We start from the raw sequence: 19,870 nt of genomic DNA on the forward strand, positions 1-19,870 counted from the left end.
CGATTCGGCACTGCGTCGCTTTAACTGTCAATTGCGCGGTCATGCGACGTTGCACCCAAACAAAATTGACCTCCTTTTTTTCCCCCACAAGTAAAGCTTTCTTTTGGTGGTATTTGATCACTTCTGAATTTTTTATTTTTTGCGCTATAAACAAAAAAAAAAAAGAGCAACAATTTTGAAAAAAAAAAAAAAAAACACATTATTTTTTTACTATAATAAATATCCCCCAAAAATATATAAAAAAAAAATATTTTTTTCCTCAGTTTAGGCCGATATGTATTCTTCTACATATTTTTAGTTGAAAAAACCCCGCAATAAGCGTATATTGACTGGTTTGCACAAAAGTTATAGCGTCTACAAAATAGAGGATAGTTTTATGGCATTTTTATTTTTTAGTAATGGCGGTGATCTGCAATTTTTATCGGGACTGCGACATTATGGCGGACACATCGGACAATTCTGACACTATTTTGGGAACATTGTCATTTATACAGCGATCAGTGCTATAAAAATGCACTGATTACTGTGTAAATGACACTGGCAGTAAAGGGGTTAACCACTAGGGGACGATGAAGGGGTTAAGTGTGTCCTAGGGAGTGATTCTAACTGTGGGGGGATGGGCTTCAAGTCACATGACAGCGATCACCGCTCCCGATGACAGGGAACAGTGATCTCTGTCATGACACAAGCCAGAAAAGGGAAGTGCCTTGTTTACATAGGCACTTCCCCGTTTTGAGGCTCCGTGACACGATCGCCATAGAGTCCGCCAGTCTCGCGGGTTCGGTCACGCTGTACGCGGCGGGCACGCGCAGCTGCTATCCCCGGCTCTTAAAGGGGACATACAGGTACGCCCATTTGCCCACCGCTGCCATTGTGCCGACGTATATCGGTGTGCAGCGCTCGGCAAGTGGTTAATGTCTACACTGCTGGCAACCAAAGAGAGTACACCCCTAAGTGAAAATGTCCAAATTGGGCCCAATTAGCCATTTTCCCCCTCTGGTGTCATGTGACTCCTTAGTGTTACAAGGTCTCAGGTGTGACTGGGCAGCATTTGATGTTATCGCTCTCACTCCCTCATACTGGTCACTGGAAGTTCAACATGGCACCTCATGGCAAAGAACTCTCTGAGGATTTGAAAAATAGAACTGTTGCTCTACATAAAGATGGCCTAGGATATAAGAAGATTGTCAAGACCCTGAAACTGAGCTGCAGCACAGTGGCCAAGACCATACAGCGGTTTAACAGGACAGGTTCCACTCAGAACAGGCCTCACCATGGTTGACCAAAGAAGTTGAGTGCACGTTCTCGGCATCATATCCAGAGGTTGTCTTTAGGAAATAGACGTATGAGTGCTGCCAGCATTGCTGTAGAGGTTGAAGGGGTGCGGGGTCAGCCTGTCAGTGCTCAGACCAGACGCAGCACACTGCATCAAATTGATCTCCATGGGTGTCGTCCCAGAAGGAAGCCTCTTCTATAGATGATGCACAAGAAACCCTACAAATAGTTTGCTGAAGACAAGCAGACTAAGGACATGGATTACTGGAACCATGTCCTGCGGTCTGATGAGACCAAGATAAAATTATTTGGTTCAGATGGTGTTAAGCATGTGCGGCGGCAAACAGGTGAGGAGTACAAAGACAAGTGTGTCTTGCTTACAGTCAAGCATGGTGGTGGGGGTGTCATGGTCTGGGGCTGCATGAGTGCTGCCGGCACTGGGGAGCTACAGTTCATTGAGGGAACCATGAATGCCAACATGTACTGTGACATACTGAAGCAGAGCATGATCCCCTCCCTTCAGAGACTGGGCCGCAGAGTAGTATTCCAACATGATAACAACCCCAAACACACCTCCAAGACGACCACTGCCTTGCTAAAGAAGCTGAGGGTAAAGGTGATGGACTGGCCAAGCATGTCTCCAGACCTAAGCCCTATTGAGCATCTGCGGAGCCTCCTTAAACAGAAGGTGGAGGAGCACAAGGTCTCTAAAATCCACCAGCTCCGTGATGTCATCATGGAGAAGTGGAAGAGGACACCAGTGGCAACCTGTGAAGCTCTGGTGAACTCCATGCCCAAGAGGGTTAAGGCAGTGCTGGAAAATAATGGTGGCCACACAAAATATTGACACTTTGGGCCCAATTTGGACATTTTCACTTAGGGGTGTACTCACTTTTGTTGCCAGGGGTTTAGACATTAATGGCTGTGTGTTGAGTTATGTTGAGGGGACAGCAAATTTACACTGTTATACCATCTGTACATATCTGTATCTGTATCTGTAACAGCGCACACTGTATCAAAGTGTCAAAACTGGCATTTTCGGTTTCGGACAAATGCATCCTGAATTTTGGTTTTGGTAGCAAAACTTCTATTCGGTGCACCTCTCCTTTTTTACTAATGCTTCTTCAGAATATCATACAGAAAGCACAACATTTGGGAACCGCCTAGACGTCATCTTGTCTGATGAAGGGACCCCTGGTGGTTCTGGAGTTTCAGTCTTTGTATGACATGCTGAATAAACATCAATAAAAAAGATGATCTGATTGCAGAAGATGTAGACGTACTGGCAACATTAACTGATCTCATCCGGGACAATGACCATTTTCTCACAGGATTCAGTAAAACTTACATTTACTCACAGCTGTAATCTGTTGCCTTAGTGGTAAAAATGAAACCAGACACAGAATACCAATGTGCACAAATCCTAGGAGCAATTTTCCTACACCATAACCTCAGTTCGTCCTGGACACTTACTTCTCCTTGGTATACAGCCGGAAGCAGAATCCTTCCTGGACACGGCCAGCTCTTCCCTGCCGCTGCAGTGCACTGGCTTTACTTATAAAAGTCTCCACCAAGGAGCTCATCTGACTGCTCTCATGATACCTGATAGGCAATAAAACAGTAAAAATTACAGTGATGACATGACTAGCAAACGTATACTTGAATATTGTTGAAAAATCGTATTATACCAAAAAGCATATCCAGTCTAGAGACATCACCTGTTTTCTTTTGTTTTTCCAGCATCTATGACAAACACCACATCAGGGATTGTGATACCCGTCTCAGCAATATTTGTTGCCAGTACAATCTGTAATCAAGAAGAGTTTTTTTAGGTTTTTGGTGTCTGGGAAATCTCTGGACTGCCGAGTAAATGCATGTTATACTTTCTTCTGTTTAATAAACTTCCCCAAAACCCAACTTACATGGGTCACCAAGCATGCCATAAAAATAACACAAATCAGTTTTTACAGTCTGAAGAGGAATCCATTTGTGACTGTGATCCTATCAGTTGTAACTTGTCAACCCTCCAGCATCTCCTAAATTTCATTAGAACATGAAATAGTGTAACTGCAGTGCCACCTGCAGGTGAAATCTTGTATAATCTGAATTTACTTAAAAGAACAGCGCACTTTAAAGTGTTGTTCGCCCCCTTGTGATAGCAGTAAAGGTAAATGAAACAACAAAGATAAAATAAAGTGTTAGAAAGATAAATTACAATGAAAAAAATATTAAAAGTACTCCTGTTGCCCCTGTATACACCCCAATGCAAAGCACAGCATAGGGAACGCACGTGTGCCACATGCACACAATTAGTATTTCTGCAAATGTTAGAGCAACAGCAATAAATACAGGGCCATAATTCATGCCTAACTCTAAACTGATAACCTGTAAATGCTTTTAAGGCGTCACCTATGGAGAATTTTGGGTACCGAGATTTTTTGCGATTTCACTGTGACCCACATTTTAGGGCTAGACATGTTTAGCCTCTATTTACTCAATGCATATTTTAAATTTCACCCAAAAAATTGGTATGATGTTTGTTTGCACTAAAATTCATTTTTATTTCCTGAAAAAATGCATTTGGTAAACAGCTGCGCAAATATCATGAAACATAAAATATTGCAACTATCACTAATTTAGTAGATTGGGCGGGTTAAAGAAATTTGTAGCAAAAAATTCAGATTTTAACGTGTTCAAATCTAGTTTATGAATAAGATCATAAGATAAGAAGATGTGCCAGCACAGACAGGGTTAATTATAACACAAATGAATCCCATCGCCCCCTATGCGCAGCCTCCTCTGTATAGCAGGGGAAAATTCCAGTTGTATGCTTTATGAATAAAAATAATAATAATAAAAAAATAAAGTAGTTGTTATTGCAATTTGGCAGCACAAATACACTTTCAGTCCATCACTTAATCAACTGTTAGATACAGACTTGCTGCAATTTGTAAGGTGGTTAAAACAGTAGTAAACCGCAGTTTTTTTTTGTTTTTTTTTTTGCAACCTGCAAGGTAAAGCCACGCATCGCAAAGCCCTCCACTGCCGCACTGTCACCGCTGAGAAGGCTTCCATCTTCACCCGGTCTCCTTTCCGTGCTCGAGGACTCTGGCCGTGTGAGTAGCCGGAGCCACAATGACGTCACTCCCCCGTATGCGCACGGGAGCCGCCGCTTATGGCTCAGGACACTGAAGGAACAGCTTGGGTGGCCGTTCCTTCAGAGCGCATGTGCCGGTGACATCACTAGCTGCGTGTACAGTAAATATCTCATAAACAGTGCATGTTTACGAGATATGTGCAGTACCTATAGGTAAGCCTTATTATGAGCTTATCTATAGGTCAAAGTCAGAGATGGGAGTTTACTCCCATTTTAAGACTCCTCCTTGCAACTATATGGGGGGATCTGAAGCAGCAGGAAAATTCCCTGGGGAAGACCCCCTTTTTATATAATTTAATGACCAATACAGCACCTATTTACCTGCTTAGCAACAAGACAATTTATATATTAGAAACCCTTTTACAATAATCTTATCTGAAAACAATTAAGCATGACAGATCTAGCTTCGGCCCCACCTTTCTGGTTCCAGCTGGCGGCAGTATAAAGGCTTCAGCTTGATCCTGACTGGAGAGGATGGAATGAAGGGCAATCAGCTTGTACCTGAAACAAGGAACAGCAAACTGTGACTCTCTGTAATGGAAATGGTTTTCTGAAGTTTTCTTTCATTAGATAAGCCTGTGTTCCATAATAGGGAAGAGATGGCATCAGGGAATTAACACTTATGCTAAAGTTCACCATACACTAGTAAAATTTTCTTTGTTTTGAATAAACATTTGTTCAATTTTCTAATCGTTAGTGGGGGCAAAACAATGTTCATTTTCTATGGCAGTAATGAGAAGATTCTAAGGAGCAGGTTGAAAAATGTTTGTGGTTTCATTGTAGTCTCCCTGGAACTAAAATGATGCACTCTGCTTCTCTATGAACCACAGGCAACACACAGGGGCAGGTCATAAATGTAACCTTCCCACCCATTTAGATTTGAAGGGAAATGAACTACCTCCCACCCGTCGTATAGACGAATGACGGCAGGCGGGGTGCTCTGTTGTTCTGGGACGTCATAGAAAGTCGCCCCAGTCTTGCCATGCTTGTGCGCCCACGGGGGCGTACAGCGCGACGATCACGGGCTTCCTGTGTCACTGGGACACGGCGCAACCCCAATCTCAGTAAAGAGTTGATGACGCGGCTCTTTACCCATGTGATCAGCTGTGTCCAATCACAGCTGATCACATGCAAACAAGGAACTGCTGGTTATTGGCTCTCCCCACCTCACACTGACAGAGTGTTAGGAGAGGAGAGCCAATCAGTTGCATTTTCTCACAGGGGAGACCTGTACAGATAATCTGGGCACTGATCATCAGAGCAGCCCCAACAGTGATTCCAGCCTGTGCCCATCAGTAATGCCAATCTGTGCCCATCAGTGATGCCAATTTGAGCCCATCAGTGAGGCCAATCTATGCCCATCAGTGATGCAAATCAGTGCTGCCTTTCAGTGCCTTCCCTTTAGTGCCTCCTACTCGTGCCACCCATCATTGCCCATAAGTGCCGCTTATCAGTGCTACAAACAAATAGAAGAACCCAGCGGTGATTGAATACCACCAAAATAAAGCTCTATTTGTGTGACAAAAATGATAAAAATGTAATTTGGGTACAGTGTAGCATGACCGCGCAATTGTCATTAAAATGTGACAGTGCTGAAAGCTGAAAACTGATCTGGGCAGGAAGGAGATAAAAGTGCCCTGTATTAAGGGGTTTAAAGTGTATTTAAACCCAGACCAATAAAAACTTTAATTGCATGTTATATAACAGAGTGTGCATACTCACAAAGTCACTAAAGCATTTGTGATGTATAGAGTGAAATATACCTGGCTGATCTTGCCTTCAGCTGTCCCTCCCATATTCTCTGTGTCCCCATTACAGCCTGAGAATATGTACTCCAGCTGGTGTCTTCTACTGAGCATGCTTATATTTCAGTTCCCTTCTAAGCCCTTCATTTTCTCCTTTTTCATATCAGTACAGCCCACCTGACTGTAGAGTTACACATGGGAGCTTATATACAGTGGTAAATGCCACCCCCTCCCTCTTTCTTCCCCCATGTTTTCCTATTGCTGAACACTATGGAGGCGGGATATAGTATGCCGATTGATTACATTCACTAAAAAAACTCACAAAAAAGAGTTGTTTTAATATAAATCAGTATAAAATATATCACATGTAATTCATAATACCTGTAAAGTAATAAAAGAGCCTTGGATGCAGATGCCGTCTGAACAAAATGAAAGCTAGTGTCAGTAAACTCTGCCTACACCATATTAATTCACAAAAAATACACAAAGATTTATTGGGAGCTGCAAAACAGTTTTCAATATTTATAAGTGAATTGCTCTTCAGAAACGTTTTATTTTGGTCATACGTCTGGCACTTCACCAATCAGGGCTGGCCAGACACAGACTCGCTCAATAGAGAGCATACATCAGCTCAGTAATATAACTCCTTCCCAATGATCTTTCCCTGCGAATGCCAAACAGAAAAAGCTCATGTGATCACACAACAGTGCTGTAGGAATAAGGTACTTAGAGGATTTACAAAAAAAAAAATACAGTGCCCTGAAATATATGATTTATGTGAATGAATTTTGGCAATTAACACTTCTCTGTTTAGTATCACTTTAATCCCATTATGCAAGTACATGCATTACATATTGCGTGCAGTGGATCATGGAACATGTAGTTCCATCATTGGATGTGGGGTAGAGAGATTGTGGGGTAGAGAGATTGTGGGGGTTGTTTACTAAAACTGGAGAGTGCAAAATCTGGTGCAACTCTGCATAGAAACCAATCTGCTTCCAGGTTTTATTGCCAAAGCTTAATTGAACAACCTGAAGTTAGAAGCCGATTGGCTACCATGCACAGCTAAACCAGATTCTGAGTGCACCAGTTTTAGTAAATCTACCCCTTTGTGCCCTCTTCCCAACTAGAAATTCAAGAACGTAATTGTTGACAAGATTACCAATGTTAAAACACATAGCTTGTTATGTTTTTTTCCGTGGTTTAATACTACTTTAATTAAGAGCTTATTCAATTCAAATGAGAACAGATTTTTTTGCCGTTGGAACGGGTCTGTTTATATACTTATGTGTAAGTCACATTCCTGCTAGTCATTACCTCCTCCGGTCATTGAATCTCTTGTCTACGGACAAAAGGTCATAAAGCTGTTGTATATCAGCAAGGCCAGGTAAGAAGATTAGCACAGCTCCTTCTACATTCCTGTACCGAGGGCTTCTGTCTGGTAAGGAGAAGAAATAAAGACCAAAAAAGACGTTAAATCTGCAGACTTGACAATGACACAATACACTTCAAACAGGCTATAGTTAAAGCTATAGGTAGTCATTAGACTAGGTTTGTTGGTTCAAAGGATTTGATTTGGGAACAAAGTGGCTTTTTAGGACCGGTCAAATGGGCAGAAGCCTGTAGGAGTGAGATGTAGGGTATTTTGACCTTATTCCTCACCCCCTAAACCATAGGTGTGTGCAGCCTATTGCATTAGGGTGTGCACCCAAAGCTCAAACACACATGCGTGTATGTATGTATGTATGTACATATACACACACACACACACACACATACAGTGCCTTGACAAAGTATTTATGCCCCTTGAAATTTTCCACATTTTGTCATGTTACAACCAAAAAGGTAAAATGTATTTTATTGGGATTTTATGTGAAAGACCAACACAAAGTGGCACATAATTGTGAAGTGGAAGGAAAATGATAAATGGTTTTCAAAATGTTTTACAAATAAATATGTGAAAAGTGTGGCGTGCATTTGTATTCAGCCCCCTTTACTCTGATACCCCTAACTAAAATCTAGTGGAACCAATTACCTTCAGAAGTCACCTAATTAGTAAATAGAGTCCACCTGTGTGTAATTTAATTTCAGGATAAATACAGCTGTTCTGTGAAGCCCTCAGAGGTTTGTTAGAGAATCTTAGAGAACAAACAGCATCATGAAGGCCAAGGAACACACCAGATAGGTCAGGGATAAAGTTGTGGAGAAGTTTAAAGCAGGATTAGGTTCTAAAAAAATATCCCAATCTTTGGAAATCTCACGGAGCACTGTTCAATCCATCATCCGAAAATGGAAAGAGTATGGCACAACTGCAAACCCACAAAGACAGGCCAGGCAAGGAGAGCATTCATCAGAGAAGCAGCCAAGAGGCCCATGATAACTCTGGAGGAGCAGTAGAGATCCACAGCTCAGGTGGGAGAATCTGTCCACAGGACAACTATTAGTCACACACTCCACAAATCTGACCTTTATGGAAGAGTGGCAAGAAGAAAGCCATTGTTGAAAGAAAGAAATAAGAAGTATATATATATATATATATATACACACATATACACACACACACACACTTTTAAATAAATGTATTAAAACATTTTGAAATGTATTAAAACATTTTTTAATGTTTTAATACATTTCACATCTTATGGCAGAGCCAGCCAGAGAGAAAGAGATAAAGGTGGGTAAAGAGAGAGGGGGGATGTGAGAGAGAGACACGGGGTGAGGGGTAGAGAGAGAGAGAGAGAGAGAGAGAGAGAGAAGGGGGGTGTTCAGTATGCCTGCTACTCACAATCCTGGCCCCAGGCTTGTCTCCCCTAGGCTCAGGCAGGATCTACAGCTGTTGTGTGCTGTATATTTAAATCTGCCACCTTCATTACAAGCCCTTTAACAGCAGCGTGTGCAACTCAGGGGGTGGAGTGCGAGGCGGGGCAGACATAGCAGGGATAGGATGGGAAGCCTCATCCGTCCTTTTTATACAGCACACTTTTCAGGGCACTGCCGATTGGATTGGCACAGTACAGTGTCCCTACAAACCCACCCCACACCCACCATGGACAGCAAGGGAGATGAGGAGATGATACAGTGGAATTCAGTACTGCTGGTAATATATAATGGATTACTTGCGGTGCGTAGTGCATGAGGGTACAGGCATAGTGGGTCCCCCCTCCACCTGATTCGTGTGCCCTGCACACTTCTGTACACTGGTGCCCGGGTGATTAGGGTGTGCACACACCTATGCCTTAAACTAAACAAACAGTTAACCTTTGCTGTGCATGGTAAGGAGAGGGGGACTAGATTCGGAATGCTATCTGGCAATGTCACTGACTAAGCATAAGCATTCAGCTAGTGGAGGCAAGGCAAAAACTGAAGTACTGCAAACTTATTCCAGGTCAAACTGGCCAGGAAATGAGTACTTTTAAAAGCACAATTCATCAATCTGCAGCTGATATATATTCTAAGTACAGGATTCCTTTATGGGGGAAAGGTTCTGTAATGCCCCGTACACACGGTCGGACTTTGTTCGGACATTCCAACAACAAAATCCTAGGATTTTTTCCGACGGATGTTGGCTCAAACTTGTCTTTCATACACACGGTCACACAAAGTTGTCGGAAAATCCGATCGTTCTGAACGCGGTGACGTAAAACACGTACGTCGGGACTATAAACAGGGCAGTGGCCAATAGCTTTCATCTCTTTATTTATTCTGAGCATGCGTTGCACTTTGTCTGTCGGATTTGTGTACACACGATCGGAATTTCCGACAACGGATTTTGTTGTCGGAAAATTTTATCTCCTGCTCTCCAACTTTGTGTGTCGGAAAATCCGATGGAAAATGTCCGATGGAGCCCACCCACGGTCGGAATTTCCGACAACACGCTCCGATCGGACATTTTCCATCGGAAAATCCGACCGTGTGTACGGGGCATAACATTGCTTTGCAATATGCAGATTCTCTAAAAAAGAAAAAAAAAGATTTTGTTAATTTGTGTGAAATGAAACAAAGTAGTAACATACCCAAGAAGACCAGCAATTCTAGAATTAGGTCCAGGTTTATTTTATTGGGGTTCATATACAACACAGCATGACGAGTGCGGGCGCTGTACTTCTGATAACTGGGGTTCTCTTCCATCCCAGAACCTGACTGCACAGGAATGAACTCCTAAAACATGAATTACATTATATGTTATACCAGCAAAGAGTGCTAAAAATCCAAGATGGATTTTAAGGTCCTTTACTTGTTTTACTAATGTACATTGCATACCATTCACATCAACCCTGTATCTTAAAAACTGTAATTTTCCTGCAACAGTAATTCATGTACACACCAAATTCTTTTATATGAACTGTTTTACTAGTTTAAAAAATGATAATTCTGTTTAGTCAGCTCTGTGATCCAAGCAACCCCTACCTGACCTTAAGCTGGACACTGATGATTTTTTTTTTCGTTTGGCCAGGGGGCTGAACGAAAAAAAACAGATTCCTGCACAAACATGAGGTGGACGGAGGAATTCCTCCCAGCAGGGGCATAGTATTCCAGCACCACAATCTAATTGGCTGAAGCCACTGATCGACAAAAGTTTTCAACCTTCCCGTTAGACAGAAGTCGGTCTGACAATCGACTTCTGTCGAACAAAGGAGACCACACATGGATCGAAAAATCATCCAGCTGGTGCCCCCAAGTGCACTGAACCAAGCATAACCAAAACATTAAATGACACATTTAGTGAAATTGTCCTTTATTAAATCCACCTCAGATCAGACCATCTGTTCTGAGACTCACCTTCATCCTTCATCAGCAATCTCTATCGAAAAGCCAGTGGCGTGCAAAACACACCTCAAAAACTTCCACCCGGTGCCAAAAAAAAGTGCCCACACATAGAGAGTGAAACACAAAAACGTGCAACGGGTGTACAGAGTCCTCCACTAGGAAAGGACCTTACCCTGATCCCCCGGGGCGTTAGGCTCCAGACAGGGACTGAGGTACTCAGACAAAGGGTCCATCCGGCCGAAACCAGGCGGACCCCCACAACTGGAAGGACTGCCGAAGCAGACCAACCCAAGTACAGTGGGGCTCTCCCGAAGAGAGACCCCTCAAAGGAGAGGGCGAACCAAGCCAAAAGGCCTATGTCCACCCCCTCCCAAGACTTTCAGAGTAGGCCCGAGGACCCACACCCTACTCGCCACACAGTGACAAAACGTGTATACAAAGACAACCAAAAAAAAGACAAAAAGGTGACAAACAGGGGTAAAAGAAAGAGTGGGGAAGATAGTGAGATGGGAGAGTGAAAGTGGCCATTGTGCTATACAATGGCCGGCCCTCCGGCCAGGCATAAAAATTTCCCCTGGTCCTGGCCAAAAGGCCCGGCCCAAGAGGCAGGTGCGAAAAACGTGTGTTGTGGTGAAGTGACCATGGTGCCATAAAATCAAGTGCTTTCACACCGTGACTATACGGCACCCCTGAACTGCCACTTCAGGGGCACATTCACCACTGGCTTTTCGAAAAAGCCCTGACCACCCAGCCCAGACCACAGCAGACCCCACCACAGACAGGAAGGATATGGAGATCAGGAAGCCGGAAAGAGCCCTTTACCATCAGGCTCTGCCGTCGCTCCCATCACTCCTCCTAATTACATTCGGGAAGTACTTGCCACTCCCTCCCCCCCTTGCAAGGCAGGAGTAAGCGTTCTCTCCCAAATAACTGTCTGGAGCTAGATCCGCCCCAATCCAGGCCAGAAGGCCAGGGTCCCGACCCTCTGGTTCAGACCCCGTGGTTCTCCATCCCCATCAGAAGGCTTCCCTTTCGGCTACAAACCGCTCCAGGTCACCTTCACTCCAGCAGGTTTTGCATAGCAACCGCAATCCCATCTCTATTTCGCCATAGATCAGGGACGGAAGCAAGCGCCACCTCCTGGAAACTGATAAGAATAGATACTACACTTGATCTTCGCCAAAAGGCCGAGAAGCAATTAGCAATAATCACGCCTCAGTTGAACCTCATTGGCTATGATACTGCCACTGCGCAAAGCAGATGCAGACCAACGATCTCCCTGCAAGTGTGAGAGAGAGGCAATCGCTCTTGTGAAATTGTGAAATTGCCTCAACGGCCCCTCTTTATATACCAGGCACTGTGGACCCATTCATTCTTACGGGTAAGCCATAAGCTCAAAGACTGCTGGTGACCACCATAAGGATGACTTACCTATAGAAATGAATAAGGACTGTTCGCATGTGATGGGGTCTTTAAAGTGCTTGTAAACCCCTTACACCCATTTTTTTGCTACTGGTAAGCCTATAATTAGGCTTACCTGTAGCTACACTGGATATCTCCTAAACCTGCACGGTTTAGGAGATATCCCCTGAATTTGCATGTGCCGACGTCATCTGCACATGCGCACTGAAGCAATGGCAGTACGTGCCGTTGCTTCAGTTAGACTGTGCCATTACCGGCGGCTCCCGCACGCATGCGTGGGAGTGACGTCATCGCGGCTCCGGTCAATCACAGCGCCGGAGCCGCAATACCGGGAGTAACTCCAGGGAGAAATGTTGCCGGCCGGTGCTGTGTACGGGCACCGCAGCGGGGGCTTCGATCTCAGGTAAGTAATTCATAATGAGCTAGTATGCTATGCATACTAGCTCATTATGCCTTTGTTTTGCAGGTTTTTGTTTTTTTTTTTATTGTTTTTATTTTTCTAGGGTTTACAACCACTTTAAGATGATCTGGTGCAAATACTTGTTTCATACACAAAGACTCGAGGCAGCTGCAGCTCTGCATATTACCTGATATTTCTTACTGACTCCTCCTTTACTTGTGACAGTAAGAGTAATTTCCTCCTCATCCTCAAGGAATTTTTGGCAATACTCAGAGTCTTGCTCTAGTACAAATCCTGTTTCTTCAATGACATCCTCCAGATGGAACACCTGAACAGACATGAATAATAGTTCAATATAAAAGCTGACAAAAAAATCCAATCTACTATGAGATTAACCAATTGATGATCACAGTCTGTAAATTAGCATTCTCACACACAATCTCCGCATGCTGAAAAAATATTACTTAACCACCTCCGGACTGCCCACCGTGGATATACGTTGACGTTAAATATTTTTTAAACAGTGGGTGGTGGGCTTTAAGATAAAAGTGGTCTCCGCGGCGGATTCGTCGCGAGATCACTTTTATGTGCGTCCTGGGCGTCTCCGCCGCTTACTGGAGCCATTGGAAGCGGTGGAGACGATCCGGGCCTGATGGTCAGAAAGTCGAGTGAGGGCTTGATGGCCCCCACTCAACTCTATGCCCTTGGAGGACCAGAGCAACGTCAAATGTCACTTCCACCCAACGGCCTTAAAAGGGACTTTTTAAAAAAACATTTTATTGCTTTTAAGTGTAAATTTGAGATCTGAGGTCTTTTTGACCCCAGATCTCACATTAAGGAGGTCCTGCCATGCTTTTTTCTATTACAAGGGATGTTTACATTCCTTGTAATAGGAATAAAAGTGATCTAAAAAATGATTTAAAGGGAGAGTGTAAAAATAAAAAGTAAAATAAATAAGCGCAGAAGCAAACGCATACGTAAGTCGCGCCCACATATGTAAACGGTGTTCAAACCACACATGTAAGTCGTTAGAGCGAGATCAATAATTCTAGCAAAAGACCTCCTCTGTAACTCAAAACTGGTAACCCATAGAAATTTTAAAACCTCACTTACTTTTAACCACTTAAGGACCTGCCTCGTTTTGGATTTTAGGCGTTTACATGTTTAAAACAGGTTTTTTTGCTAGAAAATTACTTAGAACCCCCAAACATTATATATGTTTTTTTTTCTAACACCCTAGAGAATAAAATGGCGTCGTTGCAATACTTTTTTTTGCACCGTATTTGCGCAGCGGTCTTATAAGCACACTTTTTTTGGAAAAAATTCACTTTTTTGAATAAAAAAAATAAGACAACAGTAAAGCTAGCCCAATTTTTTTTATATTGTGAAATATAATGTTTTGCCAAGTAAATTGATACCCAACATGTCACGCTTCAAAATTGCGCCCACTCGTGGAATGGCGTCAAACTTTTACCCTCAAAAATCTCCATAGGCGACATTTAAAAAATTCTACAGGCTGCATGTTTTGCGTTACAGAGGAGGTCTACGGCTAGAATTATTGCTCTCGCTCTACCGGCCGCGGCGATACCTCACATGTGTGGTTTGACCACCTTTTTCATATGCGGGCGCTACTCGCGTATGCGTTCGCTTCTGCGCACGAGCTCGTCGGGACGGGGGGAGTTTTAAACTTTTTTTAATTTTTATTATTTATTTTACATTATTTAATTTATTTTTACACTGTTTAAAAAAAATTGTGTCTCTTTTATTCCTATTACAAGGAATGTAAACATCCCTTGTAATAGAAAAAAGCATGACAGGTCCTCTTAAATATGAGATCTGGGGTCAAAAAGACCTCAGATCTTACATTTACACTAAAATGCAATAAAAAAAAAAAAAGTAATTTAAAAAAATGACATTGAAAAAAATATGCCTTTATGAGGCGTGGGCGGAAGTGAGATTTTGACGTTGCTTCCGCCCAGCAGTTTCATGGAGATGAGTGGGCACCATCTTAGCCTCACTCGTCTCCAGGCACAGAAGGGAGACGAATGCGCTAGCCTCCGCTGCTACCGACGGAGGGCACCGGATCGTGGCGGGAGGGGGGGGCCCCTCTCCCGCCACCGATAAAAGTGATCTCGCGGCGAATCCGCCGCAGGGACCACTTTTATCAGAAAGCCAGCGGCCGCACGAAAACGGGGATACCGGGGTTATGGCAGCTAGCTGCTGTCATAACAACGATATCCCCCTTCAAAATTTGGACGTACATCGGCGTGCGGCGGTCCGGAAGTGGCTAAGGGTAAAAGTTTGTCGCCATTCCACGAGCAGGCACAATTTTCTTATTTTTTTTTTTTCAGAAAAGTGTATTTTTCCCCCAAAAATTGCATTTGTAAGACCACTGCGCAAATATGGTGTGACATAAAGTATTGTAACGGCCGCACATTTTATTCTCTAGGGTGTCTGAAAAATATATATAATGTCATTTTCTAGCAAAAAATAAAAATAAAAAAACGATTTTAACTTGTAAACAACAAGTGTCAAAAATAGGCTTGGTCCTTAAAAGGTAAGTTCACCTTTACAGAAAAAAACAGGTCCCCCCTCCTCACCCCACCCAGTCCCGCAATCACCTGCTAGGAGACATCGGGTCGCCGCCTCACTGTTCGGGACATAGAAATCCCCCGCAGCTTATAGTACTTGTAAACCCTTTACAACCACTTTTTGCTATAGGTAAGCCTATAATAAGGCTTAGCTGTAGGCACACTGGATATCTCCTAAACCTGCACAGTTCAGGCGATATCCCCTGTATTTGTATGTGCCGAGCACTGAAGCAGTTACTGGCGGCTCCGGCGCGCATGCGCAGGAGTGACATCATCGCGGCTCCGGCCAATCACAGCGCCGAAGCCCACGATACCCGGAAGTAACTCCAGGAGCGATGTCGGCCGCCGGAGCAGGGTACGAGGACGGCTGCAGGGGCTTCGATCTCAGGTAAGTAATTCATAATGAGCTAGTATGCTATGCATACTAGCTCATTATGCCTTTGTCTTGCAGATTTTTTTTTGTTTTTTTTTCTAGGGTTTACAACCACTTTAATCTCCAAAACGTACCTTGTCAGGAGGTAAGTTTAGGAGCATTCTAATTGGTCGGCGCCATCACATGGGCGGTGCCAACCAATCAGAACCTGCGTAGCCCATCCTGTCACCGCAGGCGAAGAGGAGAAAATGCAGCCGGGATTGCTGCTTCCATCTTCACCCATCTTCCTCCCGGGTCCGCAGACTCCAGCTGTGTAAATGGCCGGAGCCGCAATGACGTCACTCCCATACATGCGTGTGGGAGCTGCCGTTTACGGCACAGGACCCTGAAGGAATGGCCCGGGTGGCCGTTCCTTCAGAGCGCATGCGCCAATGGCGTCATCGGCTGCATATACAGTAAATATCTCCTAAACGCTGCACTACCTAGCTTTATTATAGGCTTACCTATAGGTACAAGTCAGATATGGAAGTTTACTCCCACTTTAAAGCTCCACCTATGAACTAGCAGCACAGGCCACTAGTCAGTATAGCTACTGATCATGTGATCATTGTGACAGCCAATCATGTTGATCACATTCAGAGTGGAGGCTTGCTTACAATTTTTTCAGCGTACAAATGGACCGCCCTCTCTCTTTCTCCCTCCCTTCTTCTCTTGCTGTGTATGTGCAGCCGCTGCGTTCCAAAGAAATGAATGGCACTGCCTGCGCAGGGATGCATGGAAAACCTGTGCTTCCCCATGAGGGCAAACACGTGCGCTATAGTACACCCTTGTGAACAAGGCCTTTGTAATGATCTCTGTGTGAATGTCTGTAGTTGTTCCTTACAAGTGTTTTACTATAATCAACTCACCTCAACAGGGTAGGTCCTCCCTGAAATCCTGATGATGGGACAGTGCGAGAAGTAGCTGGAAAACTTGTCACTGTCAACAGTGGCACTCATAAGAACGAGGTGCAAGTCTGACCGCTTGTGAAGGATCTCCCGCAGAATGATCAGTAGGAAGTCCGACTGCACCGTCCTCTCATGTACCTGTATATAGACAGAAATGCATTAGGAATTGTTTGTCATCAACCTGACCTTCTCAAGAATAGCGGTCTATAGAAATTAAAGTGGAACTTCACCCTAAAGGGAAAGTTCCACTTTATGCCCCCCCCCCCTTCTTATTTTGGAACTTTTTTGGGGGGCGGGGAGCAGGTACCTGGTCTTAACTACTCCTCTGGGTAGTCTTTTCCTCCCACTGCAATGCCTGTTTTTATGCAGCAGAGCAATTACTGTAACAAACGATAATGCAAGCAGTAAGGGTGCTCTTCACCCCACACACATTAAATAAGATGAGCAGAGAGGTACCAGGGCCAAAACACTTCAATCTTCCCAAAAAATAAAGGCGTTAATAAGACTTCTTCAATATGCTGCCTGTGTTGGTGCTCCAGGTGAGGTTATCAGGTGTGCACTCCAAAGCAAGAGACCATCTCAACAGCTTCACTCCTGGCGAAAAGGGGAGGGGGAGTAGTGCTGGTCATCCTAAAGTCCACAATTATCTCATTTGTCTTCTTTATGTTAATGAGAATATTAACTTTGCACCAGACTTCCAGATTTTCCACTGGTTGCCTGTACATGGACTCATCACAATGCAGTCATACTGCTGTATCATCTGCCACCAAAATATGATTGTCCAGATACATAGCTGAGCAATCGTAGGTCAGCAGACTGTATGGTAAGGGACTCAAGATGCAACCCCGGGGGAAAATAGGCAATGAGAATGATGCAAGAGGAATGTGAAATATTGTGAATTCTAATAGACGGGGCCTATGATGAAAATTGCATCATCTAGTTGCACAAAACTGAGTTTATTCCAAGTAGTGTTAGCTTATCTATCAAGGTTTGTGGAGTAATACTTTTTAAGGCAGAACTAAAATCCCCCCAAAAAAACACTATCATAATAATCCTTATTCTGCAAGTGAGTAAAAGCCAGGTGAACTACTCATGAGATAGCATCTGCAGTGGATTGGTTTTGTTTGTATGCGTACTGATAGGGGTCTCCTCTGAAGCTGATTGTCTTTATATGTGCCATGACCAGCCTTTCGAACCACTTCATAATTATTGGAGTTGGTGTTACTGGTTGATAGTCATTCAGACATAACATCGTTTTGATCTTTGGGATAGGAACAACTGTAGCAGTCTTAAGTGGTTGTAAACCTTTACATATGCCCAGTGAAGTGACTGGCCTTAGGTGGTACACAGAGATAAAACAAATCCACCTACATAAGTTGTACCTGTTTATCTGCAGTCTTATCTTCTCTGCATCTGTGCAAAGTGCTGAATTTAAAAAAGATTGTCTGATATTGGAAAACGGGGTGGAGAGCTGAAGTTACACTCTGCAGAGCTCTGTGAGGAGAGGTCTGAGAACTGATTGGACGGAAAGAACCCACCCTCCTTCACACAGCTCACAGGAACAGAGAGAAGGCTTGTCAATCAGCTGGAGGTCCCTACCCTGTCACCCTTTTTCTTTAGGTGTCAGGAAAACTTGTCAGAAGTGATTCATGCTAACAGCAGAGGAACGAAGAAGCAGACAGAAATGGCATTTAATGCTCCTAATTGAGACAAGTACATATTATACAAGAATAAGATATATTCATATTTCATGTCTGAGGTTTACAACCACTTTAACCACTTGACGACCACGGTATATCTTAATGACGGCTACAGTGCGGTCCTCCAGTTCTCGGAGGGCATCTATTGACGTCCTCCCAGATTCTACCACTTGGACTTCTCTTCTTTTCAGCATATTCTGAATAAAGCTAAACAATGTCAGTGACAGAGGGATCGATTTTCCTCTTCCTTTGTAGGCTTTTACTTTTTAAAAAACAGTCATCCATTGATCTAGCTCAGAAGTTCTCAACCTCAGTCCTCAAGTACCCCCAATGGGCCATGTTTTCAGGTTTTCCTTTACTTTGCACAGCCGCTTTAAATCAATATCAATGACATGGTATTGATAAGAGCTATTTTATCTAAGGGAAGTTCCCAAAACATGGCCCGTTGGAGGTACTTGAGGACTGAGGTTGAGAACCACTGATCTAGACGATATGTACAGTAGGTCCCCCCTCTCTACTCACCTCATCCACAATGACATGTGTTATGTTCTTCAACAAACTGTCTTCCTGTAACTTGCGCAGTAAGATTCCAGTGGTACAGTACAGCAGCTTGGTGTATTCCCCTGTCCTAGACTCCATCCTGATCTGATACCCACACAGGGAATTCTGAGAGCAAGAACAGACACATTCAGAAATGTTTTTAAAGGTTATAACAGTTTTAACAAAGGTGAACCTAGAGATGTAAAATTTCCAAAAATATTGAAGCCCTGAGAAAAAAAAAAAACAGTCAGTGTCAGAAGTTTTTTCTATGCATTAAGGTGAAAAAACACGAGGGTTTACAACCCCTTTAAACTAAACTTGCTTTTTAAAAAAAAAAAAAAAAAAATGAATAGAAATGGAATAACAAGGATTGTATATGTTAAGGATATTTCAGCTATACATGAGAACAGGTCACCACCCCCTTTCCCTCATAATAATGGAGACATGCAGGTAAACAAGTTCCACCCAAACTGAATCTATATTAGGAGAGGAAAAAAAAATGGAGAGACTGATTTGCTGAATTTCGACCAGAGCCAATGAGTCTCAAATGTTCTAAAGAAAAGTACTCACAAAGTCCTGGAGTGATTTATACCAACCAGCCTTTTTCAACCTGGGTGCCTTTAGGTTTCCTCAGGGGTGCCTTGGCAAAATGCCTAAAAATTGCCCAAAAATTGTATACAAGCCAGGGGGTGGATCAAGCTTCTAACCGCCGGTGTCGTAACAACCAGTAATTTCATTTGATTGATTTTTTTTTTTCAAAAGCCCGTGGTGTGTGAACACACACCAAAAAGTGGGACACAAAAAGTGCACCGGGAGTACATATGGTCCTCCTCTTAAAAGAAGGGACCTTTGCTCTGATCCCCCAGGCTCCAGACGGGGACTGGGGAACTTTCACATGGTCTATCTGGTTAAAACCAGATGGACCCCGTTCTCTGGGAGGTCTGCCGAAACAG

At 43.5% G+C, this 19,870-nt stretch overlaps 1 protein-coding gene and 1 pseudogene across 1 annotated transcript in view; both read right to left on the bottom strand.

Annotated features, from left to right (window-relative positions):
* Positions 1 to 19,870, bottom strand: part of DHX29 (DExH-box helicase 29) — a 100,617-nt gene that overhangs the window by 27,086 nt on the left and 53,661 nt on the right. Inside the window, exons 13-20 of the mRNA XM_073622774.1 lie at positions 18,900 to 19,043; positions 16,639 to 16,815; positions 12,954 to 13,094; positions 10,191 to 10,335; positions 7,495 to 7,615; positions 4,849 to 4,933; positions 2,994 to 3,082; positions 2,749 to 2,877 (exon numbers count right to left, since the gene is read on the bottom strand). Coding sequence (XP_073478875.1) covers positions 2,749 to 2,877; positions 2,994 to 3,082; positions 4,849 to 4,933; positions 7,495 to 7,615; positions 10,191 to 10,335; positions 12,954 to 13,094; positions 16,639 to 16,815; positions 18,900 to 19,043 — 1,031 coding nt within the window. The remainder of the gene's footprint in view (positions 1 to 2,748; positions 2,878 to 2,993; positions 3,083 to 4,848; positions 4,934 to 7,494; positions 7,616 to 10,190; positions 10,336 to 12,953; positions 13,095 to 16,638; positions 16,816 to 18,899; positions 19,044 to 19,870) is intronic.
* On the bottom strand, positions 12,139 to 12,203 carry LOC141124496 (U4 spliceosomal RNA; annotated as a pseudogene).

This window comes from Aquarana catesbeiana, linkage group LG01, assembly GCF_042186555.1.
Source record: "Aquarana catesbeiana isolate 2022-GZ linkage group LG01, ASM4218655v1, whole genome shotgun sequence".
In the NCBI taxonomy this organism is placed as follows: domain Eukaryota; kingdom Metazoa; phylum Chordata; class Amphibia; order Anura; family Ranidae; genus Aquarana; species Aquarana catesbeiana.